Raw genomic sequence first — 20,772 nt, 5'->3', positions numbered from 1 at the left:
TTACATTAAAAAGAGCATACTTTAATTAATAATTGAAGATATTTCCACAAGAATCCTTCAAGAAATTAATTTTATAGCGAATTTTGAAAATTATCGATGAAAATTGCAACATCAAAAATGTTGTCAAAACTTCAAATATTGTTTTCTCAAAAATTAAATGTTATATTTCAAATCGTGTTGGTTCATTGGAAAGAGGACACTTTTATTAACAGTTTGGGAAATTTTCATACACATTTTCCAAGAAATGGATTTTATAGAAATTTTTAAAACTTAATTGGCGAAAATTGTAAAATTCGAAAAAATTGTCTATCAATTCAAACCTTTATTTCTCAACAACGGAAAGTGATTTTTCAAAACGGGTTTTTGCATTAAAATGAGGATATTTTAATTAATAATTGAAGATATTTCCACAAGAATCCTTCAAGAAATTAATTTTATAGCGAATTTTGAAAATTGCGACATCAAAAATGTTGTCAAAACTTCAAATATTGGTTTCTCAAAAATTAAATGTTATTTTTCAAATCGTGTTGGTTCATTGGAAAGAGGACACTTTTATTAACAGTTTGGGAAATTTTCATACCCATTTTCCAAGAAATGGATTTTATACAAATTTTTAAAACTTAATCGGCGAAAATTGTGAAATTCGAAAAAATTGTCTATCAATTCAAACCTTTATTTCTCACCAACTGAAAGTGATTTTTCAAAACGGGTTGTTGCATTAAAAAGAGGATACTTTAATTAATAATTGAAGATATTTCCACAAGAATCCTTCAAGAAATTAATTTTATAGCGAATTTTGAAAATTATCGATGAAAATTGCAACATTAAAAGTGTTGTCAAAACTTTAAATATTGTTTTCTCAAAAATTAAATGTTATTTTTCAAATCGTGTTATTTTATTGGAAAGAGGACACTTTTATTAACACTTTGGGAAATTTTCATACTCATTTTCCAAGAACTGGATTTTATAAGAATTTTAAAACTTAATCGGCGAAAATTGCAAAATTCGAAAAACTTGTCGATTATTTCAAACATTTATTTCTCAAGAACTGAAAGTGATTTTTCAAAATGGCTTTTTGCATTAAAAAGAGGATACTTAATTAATAATTGAAAGTGATTTTATATATCGTATTGGGATTCTTACAATGAGGTTGCTAATGACAAACTTGATATAAATAAAGTTGGATTCAATGAAAAAAGTGACGAAAGAACTATCCGATATCCGGCTGAATTTTAATAAATGGCCGGATAGGCCGGATACCGGATAGTTGCCGGATATCCGAATGTTTCTACTGCTAGGTCTAGTATTAGTTCTAGGTCTAGTGTTAGTCTTTTGGTTGAATAAAAATATACAACAATCTAGCGTTGAATAACAATTAAAACTAGAATATCATCTTGATTTATACATTGTAGAGACAACACGGGATTTAATACCCCGAGTTTATCTATGAACATTGAATAGAGTAACTAGGGGAATAACCCGAAATTTATTATTATTAAAATATATAATTAAAAAGTATTTATTTTTTTTAACAATTTGGTAGAATAAAGCTAGTGAGTGTGTACATGATTACATCAGACCATTTTTGTCATTAGGAACTGACACGATTACACCAACATGGGTGTAATTTATCGGAACATGTGTATTAATTACCAATTATGCATGCGCATGCTAACGGCGCTAATGAATATTACCGCAGCATTAGTGTAGGTCGTCCAGGAGCCACTATCTCTCATCCTCAATAGATATACATTATTCATATATGTTAACATTCGTTGATTACTGAAAAATTGAGCTAATAACAATGAAACTGCTATCAATCATCTTTTAGATATACTATATAAAAATATTTCATTGATTTATAAAAAAATCAATCTGCTTAAACGTTATATAAGTCTAAATATAATTCAAAACGGTCTCCATATTTAGTTTTAATTGAACTTTTACAAATTGCTTTGAGTAAAATTATAGAGACTTGTAGATATTAGAGTGTGAACAAAATAAAAGTATGTTAAAGAATCCATTACGGTAATTAGAATTCAAAGTTCATGGTGATGACACCTGTACTGTATACCTTACTACAGTTAGGGGTGAAGCTAATTCGTTTGGAAATGACGTGGGACCACTTTGATCACTGATCTGAATTAATGCCTGAAGAGTGTTCTTAGCATTCAATTAACTTGATGCGGCAACCACCTTTATGGCAGCCGGTTGTAAGAGGATAAACAACGCGCAAGGAGAACACAGTGGGATGACAAAGGGGAGAGTAATCTCCGTATTAATTTACCAAAGGTACTGTATTAACGCGGAAATAATATCTTTTGGTAAAAAAAAGAAAAATGGCTTGTTTGGTAAACCGGGTAACGAATTTGTTAGGGGAGTAACAACGAGCTCATTAAATTTTATTAGTTTAGTCATTTCACTTTGTTGCTCACCGCAAATTATACGCTGCGCAACCGATTGCTGTGACTAATCTTCATCGTAAACATTTAAACGTTCTTAATTTTTTTTGTTAAGAATTACTTCATCACATAATTAATCAACTACATCATCTTTCCAATTATCTTAATGTATAACATTAAAAAAAATCGGATCCTATTAAAAATTGTTTCTCCATTTTTTCGATTAGATCATGTTATATAAAATAAAGTCTAAGTAATTTAAAAAAGAAAATTTCCTTCCTCCGGAGAACAACAACAAAAGCGGCGTTTCTCTTCTCAAAACCTCCTCCTAATTTAAATTTACACAGGAGACCCTCTGTTATCCTTCAGTCTTTGAGCCGTGTCTCTCCTCATCTTGTCTTTCTCCTTCGACCTTCCCTTTTTTCATTCTCTTTCGCCAACGCGGAAACCGTTTCGTAGTTTCGATGTTTCGTCTGGCAATTAGAGAGGTTTTGACGGATGTTGTTCGTCGCGTTTGTTTACCGGTTTTAACCGAGAGCTTTGTGCACGGCAAACAGTCGCGCTTTCTGATCTCCTCTTCCGTCTCTACCTCGCCCTCGTTATCGGCGCATATTTTATCTTCAGGCCCGTTTGTTCGTTTTACACGATGGCATGTTTATTACTACTACTAAGAAGGATTTACACTTTGTCTTCTTGTGAGGAAAACTAACGAGGTGATTTTTTTCTATGATTTTCGTTTCTATTTTTCTTCTTGAAATACGTTTTCAAAATTGTGATTCATAATATTTTTTTATTTTAGACTTCAACCAGAAGCAGATTAAATTTCAATCAATGGCTGGATTACAAATGCCGGAGTAATCCTGGAATGGCCATAACATGTGTTACCACTAAAGATTCAACGCCGACAGCAATGTTTGGAGTGGAGTGGTGTTCGGTAATGAATCCCTATATTACTTATGCTTATAACTTTACCACCCTCATGTAAAATATGAGAAATTCTCTATTTCCACGTCCTACATTATTTGATACGCTATACCTGTACTTGATTTTCTTGGAATAGGTTGATGTAGTGATACACCTTAAAAAGCCCAAATGTGTCATAGATTCGTCAGGGTGCATTTCCCAATTAATTATGTAGCTATTTACAAAAGTCATATCAAACAAATCAAAAGACAAGCTATGCACCAATTCATTGATCGTCTATGCACGCAATAAGCAGAATCACACTTGACCAACTGAATCAATTGCACTAGTCAGTTAGCACATGAATTCCATTCTTCAGTAAGTGTTTCACTTTTGTGGTATTAAACCCATAAAAATTTGACAAGAAACCATTCTGTCATCATACTATATCTACTACATATAGTAGACAATCTACTGATGGTTATTTAGATATTTCTGAGTTCGTAAGGAATATGTAAAACTACAAATTTAGTCTCCTCTTGAATAACTGGAAGCAGTCTCGATACGTTTAGGAGTGTTTGATTGCCATCTTCATTTAATACATAGTATGACCGTATGAGGATCAGATGATATGACGACATGGAGAACTTCGCAATGTTAATTTTTCTGTTGCAACTATGTGCACTAAACTGTAAGGGTTGGGTAGGTATAGTATTGAATGGTGTAAGTTATGGGAGTAGATCTCGGTTAGTATTCCATTGGGGCAATTGGCAATTGGGTTGGGTTGGGTTAGATTGAGTTGGGTTGGATTGGATTAATCCCCCCTCCTCCTGGTAGGTATTAAACAATTAGTAATTTCTTTGCCCCCATAATAAATAATAACAAAGCTATGTCGTCTGCGATACGGCAGGGTTACGAAGAACAAAAAAAGAACGAAGAAGGAAGGAAGATGAAGATAATCCGTAAGGAGAAGGAAGGAAGAAAAGGAGGGAAAAGGCTGAACTGGTCTGTGGAGAGAGAGAGAAAGACGAGGAACGAGGAGAGGGGAATCATTCCCCCTCGTCCTGAAAGAAAAAAAAGGGGGGAAGATGAAGATGATCCGTGAGGAGAAGGAAAGGAGAAGAAATTGCTCCGCAAGAAGAGGGAGAAAGGAGGATCTTCGTAGAAGAAAGCAAGAAAAGAAGAAGCAAAAAAAGAGAGAAGGAAGATGAAGATGATTCGCGGGAGGAGAAGGATAGAAAAAGTAGTTAAATGGGTCCGCGAGAAGAGGGAGAGAAGTCGAACGAGAAGTGGGGAATCATTTCCCCTTCGTCCTATTATGTAATGAACAATTAACATTTCAAAAATGCTAAGAGATCTCTTTGTCCCCCATAACAACAAAAAACCCTATCGTCGAGACATGGTCAGAATGGCGAAGAAGAAATGCAGAAAATAATAAGGAGGAAAGAATGAAAATAACCCTAAACCTCTAAAGTAATTAAAATTGGTGGTGCCGGAGAAGGAAAGAGGGGTGGTTTTAGTGGATATGATGGGGCTGAGTCAGTCCCACACTTCCGGCCGAAGTAGCGAAGATCCACCATCCCAACATCGTAGGAGCCAACCGGCGTAACGTATTTTCCCCTGCCATGCGCTAAAAAAAGGGTTGGGTTGGGTTGTGCTGGGTCATATAAGAAGAGAAAGCTTGTAACGAAACAAGACACAGATAAAAACGTGGAAACAAAACAGCTGATTCGAAAATAGGAAGACAGATAGGCTAGGGATAGCGGAAAAGCTAGACGGGGCAAAATAATCTTGCCTGCGATAATACCGTGGATCAGTAGACAGTTGGGATAAAGAAATTACTTCATCAGCCACCTTATCAACAGAAACGGATACTTTCAAAACGCACATAAAAGACAGAAGAGGCGATATGGATATTTTTATATGATATGGATTTTAATGTGATGCATAGAATCAGAAAGTGGACACTCCGAAGAAAACCTGTGAGGATGATTCCAGAGAAGACGTGGACAGAGGTTTTTGGCTTGGAGATCCAAAGATGGGCTCCTACCCCACACTATTCGACCGCCCAAGGTTCCAGGCCGGATGTCTGTTTAGCAGATTTTGTTCGACCTTGTAAAAAAAGGGTTATGTTGAGTTATCGCATTATGGGGAGCAAACTGAGTAACTTATAGCATCCTTCGCTGATATTACAAGCTCTATAGCACGGTTTATACGTTGTTTGGGACACAATACCTCAAGAAAATCAATCCCAAAAAGATCGAGGAAGTGTATGTCTACCAAATTTGATTAAAACAATTTTATGCCTTATTGGTGTTCTGATTTCGTGACTCTGAGTATAATTACAAGGAATCAAGTGTTTGGTAGTATTTTTTGAAAATAATGCTGGAATTAAGTATTAGCGACTGGAATCAATTACTGAGTAAATATATAATTTTGAATGATTCTATTCATTGGTACCACCTATTACACTTAGATATGAAAGAACATTTTATACCAAATTCTTGCCAAAAAGTTACCTGTTATGCTCACTTGCTTGAGGAAAGTCATCAACATTGAACTATTAGAAATATGAATATCGTTCGCATAAAAGTGATAATTTATAATACTTTAGCGACATCATCAATAAACATTAATAAAAGCAAGACACTTGTATCAATAGGTATTAGTAGTAATTTTGACTTATATGTATGTTGTGTGCTATTCTTCGAGTGCTGATGGAAGGATTATCAATGACAGCATTTATTTCAGCTTCTTCGTCCTCTATATTAACTACATGCGGTCGAATAGCTTTTGCTGGAGCAGGATTACCGGTTTCTCGAAGTCTTCTGAAAGAATCGCTAAAAACTAAATAATATGGCAAATGACACTATAGAAATCTTTCTTAATATTCTCGTACTGATTATCGAGCATTTCCATTGCAAGAACTATACACGAAAATTATATCAGCATATTCTTCAGTGCTATAAGCGTACATTTTCAGTTTCTTCTTGTATGTAATAATTAAACATTACAGCAAACTGACATATTACAATTGTAACTTTGTTTTTGTTAAATGTTTGATTTTATTGACTATCAATAAATTCGCTGCAGAAAACTTTAAAGTGGTATAATTTCGTAAATAATTGAAATAGGACATATGTTTATTAACATTTTTTTTGGTAATTGGATTAGCTATCATATGTCAAAGTTTAATGGTGGGCTAATAAATCACCTTGTATATATCGGGTTATTTTAATAAGGACATAACCATTTTGTATATAAATACAATACAGAATAATTGAGATCCTGTGTCTTATATTTATCTATGGAATTCGATATCGTTCATGAGTGAGCGCTTCTTTGGACACAATTTTCCACCACTCTTTCATATATATCGGCCAAAACGTTAGAAATATAGTATTCCATATTGCCCGTGAACTCCACTAACATTGTTAGACTGTAAAAAATCTTTTGTTAGACTAGCTGGATGCTATGTGATACCATCTTGTTGGAGCCACATATTACTGATGTCAAGTCCATCCAAATCTAGTGAAAAATAGTCTTACAACATGGCATAATATAAAATTATGTATGAAATTGGACCATATTTATCTTACCTCTAATCATCACTAGAAAGCCACTTTTTAAGGTTATAGTGGAGACTATTGAAGCACATGTGGGGTTCTTTCTGTTCAATAAGACATATTATACTTTTTGGCAAATTAAGCCATAAATGAACACATTTTCTTCAAACTTTAGCAAAGTGCAATCTGGGAAGTTTCGTCACTTCAAATGATCAATAGGTTTTAGTTCTTGTGATTTGATCTTATAAGGGTGTAACCCAAGGTTTTTACGCAAAAATCGCACAATGTGGTTTGTCAGATTCCCAATTACTACGAATGACGTGGAATTGACTTATTTGAAGCACCAACGGCTATGAAATTTTCGGTGCTTCGGTTGTCTTGTTGCCACAGCAACATTCAACAGTGAAAATTGGACTAATCGGCCTTAAAGTTGCTGCGGTAATAATTTTTAATTTGACCTTAACTTTCACCAACGTTTTGACTTTGACGTCAACTTATGATATGAAAAGGAGTTTCTGTAGTTTACTAATATGAAGTACCTAGTTCAAAAAAAAACAAATTTTATTAACATGTATTCAAGACATCTATAAAAGTATTTTTCGAATAGACCCTATGGAAACCATCGCTTTATACCCTCCCTTAACCCTTTCGTTTAAATCAACATCCCTTTAAACACAACCGTTGGCGATCAAGTTGCTATAGTACACTATTTCGTTCTCTTAAGAGTTCTTCTTCTTAGGAAAACCATTTGGTTATCCGGAACGGTCTCGTACAAACAATAGAATATTTAAACGCATTGTAAGAGGGAGAAGGACAGAGGGTAGCAGGAGGATATCATCTCGATTCTCCGATCCAGGGACACACACACACACTGATAGACGGAAAAGGCCCCGTTGTGGACGGGAGTAGTAGAGATGAGGGGCATTTGCCTGGGGCAGGGCGTGTCCTGAGGCCGCCATTGGCTGCAGGAAGGGACCCGTGGGCGGAGTCTTAACCTGCCGTAGCGGCGAAGGGTCCCTACGCCTGGGGCCGTCCTGCGGGCCAGTTTCCCTGCAGCTTTTGTTTGGGGAAGAAGCGACCGACGATAATCGACATACGGCCCGTGAGAATCGCGTTATTACAACAATTCGTTGAGTCTCGCAACAGGATCACATTCAGACGACCGCAGGATTCTTCACACGTAAGTTCTCTCTAATCTAAATAATATTCCTGTTGGTACGAGTTTCATCTGGTTGCGAACGTTCGAAAGTGTGTTGTTACAAATTTATACTAAAACTGAATTGGGAGCGTATTAATTGGGAGGGAGGACGATTAATATTCATTATCGGTTTGCCTTCGGCCGTTTTGGGGAGCAATTCGTTCGGAATTTTAATCAGACCGCCAACGATAGCTTGATGTGAAATTGAGGGACGATGAAACATATAATAAATAAATAGAAATATTAATATTAATTCCTTTTAAACAAATTTTATATTATTGAAGAGGATTACTAATTAAAGTACATAAACATTTTTTATCTCTATTAGATATCATCTCCATATATAAATTTGTTTTACCAACAAAGATAATAATTATATGATCTTTAAAACTTTTAAATTTATGAAAACAATTAATAAATTTCTTGTTGAAACTGATTGTAATTAAGTTATTACCTCCAACGTTTCAAAATGTATTCTAGTAAAAGTGTCTTATGTATTTAATTTTTTTAATATTTTATCATATTTGGCGAAAGTGATCATATAACATAAAAAAATCTTTGTACTTTAACGATAAACCACAAATCATTTATTCTACCACAAATAACGTTGTAAAGCAAGCATTATGCTCCATGCATTCAAATCGTTTGCATGTTAAACAAACATAAAATAAGTTTTTATTGATGTCATGACGAATGTATTACTTACTTTGCACTGCCGAGATCTTTAATTATCTTTTTCAAGCATTAGCATGAATTAATTTGTGCAGCTACTCAATGTTTTTTGCAACATAAAACGTCTTTTAACGTGATTAAAAATATTTTCACCTAATATTTTGTTACTGCCTATGATATTTATTTTTTTGGTATGCAAATGACCATGACATTACTGTTATTTCTGACATTTGGCTTCTTCATCTAATGATGTTTTTACCAGGACATATTTCTATGATGTTGTTTATGAGCATATGTTGTTTCTGCCCAAGACATTTTGCTTCGTCTGATGATTTGCTTTTGTACGTGATATCTTATTTTATAGTATTTTGCTTTTACGTATGATATTTTCTTCTGCAAATGACCATAGTGTTTTTCCTTCTTCAAAATATGTTGTAATAAAAGTGTCTTATGTATTTAAATTTATTTTTAATGTTTTTAATATTTTTCATATTTGGCGAAAGTGATCATATAACATAAAAAAATCTTTGTACTTTAACGATAAACCACAAATCATTTATTCTACCACAAGTCACGTTGTAAAGCAAGCACTATGCTCCATGCATTCAAATCGTTTACATGTTAAACAAACATAAAATAAGTTTTTATTGATGTTATAACGAATATATTACTTATTTTGCACTGCCGAAATCTTTAATTATCTTTTTCAAGTATTAGCATGAATTAATTTCAATGCTTTTTGCAACATAAAAAGTCTTAATTGTTTTAAATTTGAATGCAATTAATTGGGGATGAAATAAAATAATGGAACAGTAATAATGTAAAAGTTTATCCATCACATCATTAATGGAATTGTAAAAGATGTTTATGACAGGTTTTGTTCTTTGATTTGTGGATTGAAATCGGCGTGCAAAAACGTTTTTCTGAAATTCAACCATAAAACTTTTCACTTAACTCTTCGTGGTTTCCAAGATTTTTTTCCTATAATCAGTCAATTCTATTTCTACTATTGCAAAGCTTGCAAATCCACAATCAAACAATGTTTTTATGTGGACGTCTGATGAGTTCTGCAAATCGAAATACAACAACGTTTGGCTTGTCACTGACACAAAACGACGGAGACAAAGACTACCATAACATATTAGTGTAGGGCTCATCATAATTTGTATGGATACTTTCTATTTCTGCTTTTTGATAACAGCTTTTGCACCAAGCAACAAAACAAACCACCTTCACTATATTTCAGGCTTCTGTCAAATATGTCAGATGAAATTATTAAAAAGTAAAGCTATACGGAAAAATATTGTGTCACATTTTGGTTTTGGCGTCAAACGAATTCCTTCTGGTATGAGATATATCTGTATTCCAAAAAATGATAGATTGCTTCAAAAAAACTTAACCTGATGTTAACCTCGCAAAATAAAAAGCCGAATGTCGAATCTCCATCAATCTCGTCCGATTTCGCCCATATAGGTTTATAGGTATGAAGTTTCTGAACAAACTTGATTATTTTGGTCACATGCTGGCCTAATGGGCTGTTTTCAGGCAGTTGCGCTCCTGCTCCGTGTATAAGTACATGTCAAAGGTATTTAATATAAAACAATGGCTAAATACGTAAGTATTATATAAACCTTTTTAACATTTTGAACAGTTATTCTGAAAACGATGTGTGAGCTAGACGAATTTTCAGATGACACTAACGATGAAATTCAAGAGCAAAGTATGAATGACAGAAGGAAAGGCCAACTTATCAGAAGGTTTCTGAACTTATCATTCAGATTTTAAAGAATTCCGAAACATCTTTTAACGTGATTAAAAATAATATCTTATATAGTACCTACTGTTATTTCTGACATTTGGCTTCTTCATCTAATGATGTTTTTACCGTGATATATTTCCATGATGTTGTTTATGGGCATATTTTGTTTCTGCCCAAGACGTTTTGTTTCGTCTGATGATTTGATTTCATACAAGATATCTTATTTTGTAGTATTTTGCTTTTGCGTATGATATATTTTTTTGATGCAAATGATCATAGTGTTTTTCCTTCTTCATAATATTTTTCTTCTGATCATAATGTTTTTTTCTACAAATGGTCATAATACTGTCTTTGCTCCTAATATTTGGCATCTGATCATAGTATTATTTCGGCTCTGAGCACGGCATTTTTTTCTGTCAAAGACTATATATAATATTTTCTGCCTACGACAGCATGCTTCTACGAATTAAGTTTTATTATGCAAATAGTGATACTGTCATTGTTTCCCGATATGTGCAATTTTGAAATTGATTTCTTAAAGCGTTAGTTAAAAAGCGGCGTATATTTCTAAAACAGCTAAATAGAGAATTAGTAGCCGAACTTTTGAAGAAATTGAAACCACCACATTGGCAAACAATAGAAAATATTGTGCTTATATAATTTGAGTGAAACAATGTTTTCCCTTGTAGAAAACCGTCAAACTCTGAAAATCATTTGTTGGCAAAATAATGGCGAAACACCATAGAAAATTCTCTAGCATCAACTCTATTAAATTACTTCTTTGATTAATACTCGAGTATCACTATACACAATCGTGCAATAATTCAAGCGAATAGCAAAATTTCTCAATTGCTCTTAAGGAATTAGGCTATTTTGTGGTACTATGTGGTTATAATTGATTTACAGACGCTTTAAGGTCTTGAATATACAGTAAAAAAGGATTTATAAAAATGTTCCTAAAAGGTCATCAAAGATTTGATTGAATTATCTTACAGCGTATTCAAATTACCTAACTCTTTTCTTTGCAAAACAAATCATCCATCGAGGTCACTTATTCTTTTTATGATAAGACTAAGATTTTTAGTGTACATGAAAAAAAGTTTTTGACATAATTGATATATGATGAATTAATCAACAATCAATTTTTAATTGCGTGTTGCTGAATAAGCACACAACATCGGCATTACGCAACAGAACTTTTGTGACATGAATAACACATAATTACATAATTACACGGGATATCGTGGCAAAATGCTGTGTCTACTAAAATCTGAAACGTTTACAGAATTCCTTAATAATTTTCACCACAACTGTTTACTACCACCTAAATCGCACACAAACCTAAGTCAATAAATTCTGATAGGCAGAATTTCTGCACGAGAGATGGAATTAGACGAGATGTGATTGATACCTTATCATCTTTTGCTGATACCATTTATGTTGGCAATCCTAAAATAATAAACCTCTGCACATTAATTTCTATAGTTAATTTTTGGAAAACGGAGTTAGTGACACAATTAGTCCACTCCATGAGAACTGTGACTATTCCAACATTTGACGTACATTTTCTTCAATAAATCTGCACTCTTTCAATGAATCATCACTTTTCGAAAAATTTTATTATTACTAATATAAGCATTAGAAATTACAATGGAACAAGAAAGTTCTGCACAAACTCGCTCCATTAAATACCTGCTGTCATTTGTCTTGCGATGTCGTAATCCTTTTATACCTTTATGGTTTTTATGGCAATCATTCTGAAAAACTACTTACGCTATCTTTCGGTGTAAAGAAAAATTGCAGCCGCTACGATATAACTGAATTTTCCGGTTTTTTAGTCTTTTTTTGACACAGCGTGATACTTCAACGATTTCAACCCATTATGGTAAACGTGTTTTGAAACAAATTCAATTAGACTTTTGTGCCATCTTTAGTACAGTTAGTTAAGCACATAAATCCTTTTCTCTGTAATTGGTACAATACAGACACACAAAATGGAAATAAAATATTGCAGACTAGACCAAGCGAACAAATAACAGAATGCGTTGTCAACGTTGTGTTTTATTTATGTTCAGTGTTTTGCAAGGTTTTCGCAAGATTTTTTAAGATGAATAATCTAAACTGTTTAAAACTGGATACTAAAACTAGATACACGTCGAAACAAGATTGCCACAGGTATAGTTGAAAATATTTCGAAACTACTAAATTGTGCTCAAAGTAAGTTTTCATCTTTTAACTTTTGTCCTGAAGTCAGAGGCGTTGTTGCAGTGAGAATCAAAGTCAAAGCAAGCGAAACAAAAATAATTCTATTAAGTTTGTCGAACGACATTTTCAAAACGCAGTTTGGCATTGCCAAATTTTCCAAAATACAAAATTTGTACAGGACGAAGCAAATGATTTTATCGAAGACAAAGTGTTCGAAGGTTGCTTGCCGATTTCGAACTATCCGGTGCTCATCAACACGACTAAGAAGTCGTGGAACGAAAGTTTTGCAGAGCGATGTTGTTCAAAGCATTTCTCAGAATTTTCTCAAAAGACAAAGAATAAACCAAATAAACTAAAGTTCAAAGTCAAAGGAGATCTAAGTTTTCTGACGTTATAAATTTTGCTCAAAGTAAGCTCTTTTAACAACCACGTTTGTCTATAAGGTGTCAGAGGCATTGTTGTCTTTTCTGACAAATCTCTTTAGCTGAAAAGAAAATTAAGTTTGTCAAATGTCATTTTCAAAACGCAGTCTTTTCCTTTTCCAAATTTTTAGCCAACCCAATTCATAGTAGTATATGTACCAATTCTTAACTCAACTAAATTTCTCAGATATCATATTCGAGTGATTAAAATAGCAATGGAAATGTTTATTAAAATTCTAAGGTACTATTGAAAGTTTAATTGCAAGTTAAATTAACTATAATTTAAATCATTGATAAATTATCACTATAACACAACGTTTAAGAAAATATGTAAGTAGGTACTATACCTATTTATTTTATGATATGGCACAAGACGTAAGAATGATAATAACATATGCGTAGTACAAATAACATAATGTATAATGACCATTTCGAGTCGTATCTACGACACCGCAACGCGCTTAGAATTGGCGGTTATGGTCAGTAATTGCGGGCATTGTTCCTGCATCCGCGATAATATCGCAATAAGACAGATTTCTCGGTATTTCGCGGCGTACCTAACGCGAAAATTTATATAACACGAACACGTGGATATTCTATTAGACTCTTGGACACACGGTTATTATTCTATTAATTTAAGCCGAAGGATTATTTATTGACGAATCAATTAAATGGGCGTGACGAGTTGCCGTTTCGTAAGTTGCGTTCGGAGAGTAATTAATTAGTTGACCATTCCAATATAAAGTAAAATTAATGATGATAAAGTTCGTTGTTGTTTGGCGATGTTCGTTCATCACTTATAACGCTAAAATTACAACCGTGAATTGATAAATTATATCTACTAACTTAACTAAGTGTAGAGTTTTTTAATTCAAAACTATTTGGATCCGGTTGTTGTTGAGTTTAATTACCAGACAAATCAAAATGATAAATATAAAGTACTACGAACGTCCGTTACGGCTTCGGGGACTTTACTAAATGTCAAATACTCACTAATACCATAAAGCTTTAATCTTTGTTATAGAAAAAAATTAAATCCCGTTGAGTTAATTATATTTTGAAAACAATAACACAAACAACCGACAACTCTCTGACAACCGACTGATGCCCGTTTTGGTTAATTAAATTCGCGCTCGGTACTTTACAATTCAAATTGGCCGGTAATAAATATTTCATTTGGCCGCGAGAGCCGTCAATAGAGGCCTCTCTTTTGCCACCGCGGCCCCTCGCCAAGAAAATCAATGCAAATTTATGACAATGTATTGATTAATGCGCTTTAAATTGCCGATAATTGAACGGTAATCGGCACTAATGACAAACTATTAATAATGGATGTGCGCCCTAGAGGTCGGTTCTCGTTGAAAATTTCGACGGGCGACATCTGCCGGCGGGTGAGTTCGCGTCATCTTTGCACTTCGGCCGCGTGTAAACAAAAAGCCAGGATGCGCGAACACGTGTCTCGAATGTTAATGAATTAGCCTCAAGTGTGACTGTATAAAATATCTTGTTGGTCGGATCGGAAGCGATCTTTCGAATGATTTTTTTTTTGACACTGATGATGTTATTACCAACTTAAGTAGGTTCAAAATGATTTGCAGGAATTATCTTTTCAACATTATTGATGAATACATTATTGGGAATTGATTTTGTATTTCTTTATAGATTATCATCGAGCGGAATCAAAACTGAGTCAATTCCTGCTGGATTGCAGGAAAGCAATGTCCTTCCTGGCCACCCTGGATTCGAATACGTGGCAGGTAAGCTATATAAAACAATTTTTTTAAGCAAAATTAATATATTTTTAAAAAAATTACGAAAATCAGCAAAAATAAACTGCAAAAGTTAAAGGGTACTCGAACCTTTTAGACAGTTCGTCGAGCGTGAAACAGCGGGTGTCACGGTACGTTGATCACAGCGCCGACCACTCACACCCCAAATACCACCGACTTAGATTGAAATCTGAATTACCTGAGGGTCGTCAAGCAAAACGACCCTCCCCCACATCTACGCATACACCGCGCATTGATTTCCCAACTCCTCAACCATTTCAATCGGTACTCCCCTCCGTAAAAACAGAAAAAGCAAAGGCCACAGGCTATGTGGGTAAAATAACAAGAATAAAATGTTCTATTATAATTCGAAAAAGACATTCTCGATGTATACTTGGTTAGAATACAATAATAGTTAAAGTAACGAGATAGCCGAGGGTTTTAGTCTAGGTAAAACGGCCGAGGAAATGGACGAACGTTGTTAGGGCGCAGAAGGATCCGGAATGGATGACCCCAATGGTGATTCAATTTGCGGACGCCGTTGCTATATTTCCGGGTAGTTTCCGTTAGTCACCTGTGGGATCTTTAAAGTGTGATTTAATATACAAGTGGTTCGTTTAACTATAATGGATAAGGTTTTCAATTCAATTTTTTTTGAGCTTAATAAACTACAAATCAGTACCCCTCAATTTTCTTACTCCTAGATAGTCGACTGTAATTTTATAAACTTTCTGAAACATCAACATTATCCGTGTGACCAATTCCAGTGTAGTTTGGATTAAAGATTTATAAAAAGTTAGGGCTTTGTAATCATTCCTATCAATTCTGCAAACCTCATTTCTGTCATCAATGCAACATCTTTTGCAAACACGATGCTTTAATCAGCAAATATATCAAGAATGCGACCAAATTAGCAAGATAACCATAAGTGTCACATTAATGCATTCATAGGAAGAATGTGCTAACACAGTCGTCAAAAATAACAAGTGGCAATCCACCCCTCTTCGCGCCCTGAACCTAATCATTGCGTTATTCCCAACTTCAACCATCATTCCAATCTGGCCATCATCGTTCTAAAGCTTTCCTTACACAATTAATCAACGCAATGGAATTATAACAAAAACATTTTTGTTCAATCCCATTAAAAAGACGTAAAACGCAAACGACTTTTCAGAAATGAATGGATACTAACGTAATAATTCTTTCCAATCAACATTTCAGAATATATTATTACTTTCTCAGGACGTTATATTTAATTGTGCTAAGATTTTTTCTGATCATATCATGGACCACGTGGATCATATCATACTAAAAAAAGACTTCCACTTAAAATATTCTTGTAAATTCTCAAATGGTTTCTGTCTTCAAATGGTTATTTACTTGGGGAAAATACAAACTGAACACAAAATGCTTAAAGTAAATACACATGACCTCCCTCCATTTGAAGACATGCTTGACATCTTCGTACACAAGAATCGCGCACTCTTTCGAAGACTCCTGGAGATTGGCAAATAGTCTCACTGCGTTTTGTATTCTTTGCTGGAGATCCTCCAAGTTATTAACAGGTGCTGAATATACTAATGATTTTAAGTAACACCATGCAAAAAAGTCTAGAGGATTTAAATCAGGTGATCTAGGTGGCCAAACTATTGAACCTCCTCTTCCTATCCATCTACCATAAAATTCGGTATTAAGAAAATTATGACCAATGATCGCAAAATGTGTAGGCGTGCCATCATGCATGAACCATATTTGTAACCTATCCTGGAGAGGTACATCTTCGAATAATATCGGCAAAGTGTTTCGCAGAATGTCCAAATAAGTTTCACCAAAAGTATACCAAGCCAGACATTTACAGAAAACTTATACCGGCTTCTTGATTGCACAACAGCGTGAGGATTTTCATCCGCCCAAACGTGATTGTTATGAAAATTCAAAAATTCCGTCTTTTGTAAAAGCAGCTTCATCAGTGAATAAAACACTAGCATGAAATATCGGATTTTGTGCAAGCTTATGCAACATCACTTCATTTTGTGAAGCTCTTCGCGAAACGTAGACAGGAGCGACAAGTTCTTGTACTCGTTGAACATGGTAAGGATACAATTGTTGCTGACGTAAAATTCTCCAACTTAGAGAGGCATTAATGTTTACTGCAGCAGAGATCCTTCCTACACTCGTACCTGGATTTTCTTCATCCCTTCTTCAAACATCCTCTTCTACTGCAGGAGTACTCACAAATCGAAGTCGACCAGCATCCTGGTGAGTTGATTTAAAAAACCCACTTCCAACAAATGTTGATACAATTTTGTGAAAAATTTATCACTAAGTAAGTTACGGTTAGGGTAAGTTTCCGAGTAACGGTGACGTGCCTCATAAGCGTTACCATTAGCAGCACTGTACATACATAAAGTGCATGTCTGCCATTTCTGCATTTGTGTATTCATTCATGCTTACATGAAATAAAAGCACCCAACTATATTAGCGAAAGTGACGTGAGATTGACAATAACTAAAGACAAAATTAATAATCAATCAACAATAAATTGATAATCAATCAACACTAAAAGCACTTTATAAAAAATATACAATTCGCAGAGTTTCACTGGAGTTGGAAGCTCAAACTTAACTACTTTTTGTTTTGTTTGTTTTTTAAAAAACCAACATTTTTTAATCTCCTTGGAAACTGTTAAATTTATTAACGCCAATTCAAATATCCCATATAATAACAATATCTTTTCGACACAATTGCAAATCGTCAGTTAGCAAGACTTCCAGGTTGATAGAATTTGGCACATAATCTGGACACAATTGGGTCATAAACTGATTCGTCCATAATAAGTCAGAAACGCCTCTGATTTCTGTATTGCTTCACCAATGATGATATTCTCTTTTTTTTTAATTGTCTGTTATGGTTTCATTTTTCAACAAAACACCTTTGCTTCTATATGAAACATTGTTCAACATGGAAACAATTACCTCGTCCTAACCCGACATTGTAGATATCTTTTAGACACAACTGCAATTCGTCAATTAGCAAGGCTATCAGGTATGTTTCTTATATAATCTGGACACAAATAGGTCATGAAGTCATTCGTCCATAATAAGTCAGAAATGCCTCTGATCTCTATATAGCTTCACCAATGAGGATACTCTCCTTTTTTCTTAAAAATAGCATGTTATGGTTTCACTTCTCAATAAAACACTTTTGCCCCTATATAAAACATTGTTCAACATGGCAACAATCTTCTCGTCCGAACCCGATATTCTAGATATCTTTTAGACACAATTGCTTTTTCATCTTTTCCTGATCTTTAGGCCTAATGGCGTCGTATAAGTCTTTTTCCTATTCCTCCATCCACCTCTTCCACTCCCTGCGGTTCTTGGCTAATTCCTTTATATCTGCTAGAGTCTTCCCTCTCTTCTTCCCAACTTCTGTTATTCTTTCCTCCCACTTCTTCCTAGGTCTTCCCCTCTTTTTCTTGTCCTTATTCTTTGCTTCAAATACCTTTTTTACTATTGTGTTATGTTCCATTCTAATTATGTGGGCGTACCAGTTTAGTTGCTTTCTCTCTATTTTGCTGATTATTTCCTCTTGATCTACCCCCAGTCTTATTTCATCATTCCTTATCCTATCCCACTTCGTCTTCCCCACTATTTTCCGTAAAAATTTAATTTCCATTGCTGTGATCTTGCCTTCTTGTCTATCTTGGAGTGTCCATGATTCACTGGCATATGTTAATATTGTGACTGCCACCCAAAAATTGTTCTGTTTAGAGTATGATATACGTTGTTTATTTTCGTAATTCTTGCATTTATGTCTAAATCCATTCTTCTACTTTATGATATTATACCGCCCAAGTACTCATATGATGATACTTCTTCTATCTTTTGTTCCTTAATAAATATTTCTTTTGGGTTATTTCTTATTTCCTTTTTATTTATTTTACCTTTATTCACGTTCAATTCTAGGCCCATCTTTTCAATTTCTTCTGTCCGTATTTCAACCAAACTTTTTTTTTTATCACTCTGTCCATTAATATTATAAACAACAAGGGGGTTAGGCTATCGCCTTGTTTTATTCCCTTGCTTATTTCAAAAGTTTTTGATGTTTCTCCCTTCATTTGTACTATACCCTTGACTTTCTTGTACAAGTGTTACAATTGCAACTAGTCAATTAGCAAAGCTTCCGTATCGATAGCATTTGGCCTATAATCTAGACACAAATGGGTCATAAACTCATTCGTCCATAAAAAGTTAGAAACAGCTCTGATCTCGATATTGCTTCACTAATGAGGATACACTCTTTCTTTCTTAAAAATATCCCGTTATGGTTTCACTTCTATTTTTATACCGTCATCATCCCACCATCTACAACAATAACTAATTTTTGTATTTCTTTCATCTTTGGGATAAAACATTTTTGTATAATTTATTCCTAACTCTTTGCTCTAACTTTTATCCCAGAAATCACCAGAAAATGACCACTATCCAGGGTATAAGTTATAATATATTACACTTTCTTAGATTTTGCACTTTAGTTAGTATTTCTGTTTTATTTTCGTTCTAGCTAACAAACGAAACAAACAAATCTTATTGTTTAGTCAATTCCATCACTACCAATCCCTCTTTGCCTCTATAACTTTTCCATGAGTACTGATTACAAGCAAAATGTATGCAAAACTATGCAATAAAATTTTCCACATTTTTATAACTGGATATCGTTGCTATCTCATCTAATTCTGAATTCAGATACCATTTTTTCGCTACTACAACATACGAAAACGTACTTAATTAGCGTATTGTGACAATTAAAGTATCAATCTTAGTTTATATTAAACTCTTGTATATTTATTTATAAGAATTTTAATTTAAAGACGTAAAGCTTATAAAAGTTTATAATTTAGAAAATATTTTGGGATAAAACGAGGACAAAAAAGATGAAAGGTGCGTGTCTAGTGTGTTGTGCGATTCAGAATTTTGATTAAACTTAAGCGGTTGAATATGTTTGAAACCTTTTTCTTATTCGAAACCAATTACATAACGATAATTATAGGGTTGTGAGGCAGGTGCCCTTTCCCAATCCTAATTTCCATAATTTTAAATAACACGCTGCGTACGTTTCAATTTGTTGGGGCACTCTTCAAGACGCGTGGGCGTCCGTTTCTGATTTAAAAGCTGGCGCTAACGAACTATAAATATAAATATCGTGAAAACAAAGGAAAATCATATAACTCCTAGCCTGTAAACGAACTGACGCAGGTGTATTTGTTACTTAGAGTACTTAAAGTGGGAGAAACTTTGGTTTGGAAAGAAGCTAACGAGATACTAATATTTTGCTTGTCGGGTGAGTCTGCGGTCGTTTTGGAGCAAATTATGCAAAGTTTGAAATAAAGAAGCTCATTCAAATATTGTCGGGGAGGAACGTCAAAGAAACTCGCTGCTGCAAACAAGACAACGAAAAACATTTAATATTGTCTCGGTTTGGGAATGACGTCTTCGTTAGAGGAGGTAACTCGATTCGGCGCGGCTCTCTCCCCTTTCCTTTTCCTTTCCATTCCATTCCACCGGGACCCCCGTTATTAAATTTTCCATGGTCGGCGTCTATTGATGGAGTTCTCTTTTTTTCTGGGGGACTGTATTTAGAATATTATTTTTTTAGGAATAAATTTTCTACAAAATGATAGACCCTATAAAAGATAACCCAACAAAAAAGATGTTAAACCACATACCTACATATTAAAATTTTGGCATTTTTTTGTCTTCCTTTTTGTGATAAAAAGGCGTCGGCGATTCGCCGCGCTTAATTTAAAGTGACACGAAACGTGTACAATAAGAGGTCGAGTGTATAGCGGTAGTTGGCCGTTGTGGCTTTTGACT

At 34.3% G+C, this 20,772-nt stretch overlaps 1 protein-coding gene across 1 annotated transcript in view; it reads left to right on the top strand.

Annotated features, from left to right (window-relative positions):
- Nucleotides 1-7,951: 7,951 nt before the first annotated feature.
- The window catches only part of LOC111418974 (transcription factor AP-2), a 175,223-nt gene continuing 162,402 nt past the window's right edge, over nt 7,952-20,772 (top strand). The window contains exons 1-2 of the mRNA XM_023051717.2: nt 7,952-8,051; nt 14,790-14,884. Coding sequence (XP_022907485.1) covers nt 14,846-14,884 — 39 coding nt within the window. The 5' untranslated portion in view covers nt 7,952-8,051; nt 14,790-14,845. The remainder of the gene's footprint in view (nt 8,052-14,789; nt 14,885-20,772) is intronic.

Source organism: Onthophagus taurus, chromosome 7, assembly GCF_036711975.1.
Source record: "Onthophagus taurus isolate NC chromosome 7, IU_Otau_3.0, whole genome shotgun sequence".
Lineage (NCBI taxonomy): Eukaryota > Metazoa > Arthropoda > Insecta > Coleoptera > Scarabaeidae > Onthophagus > Onthophagus taurus.
This window is presented reverse-complemented; position numbering and strand designations above follow the sequence as displayed.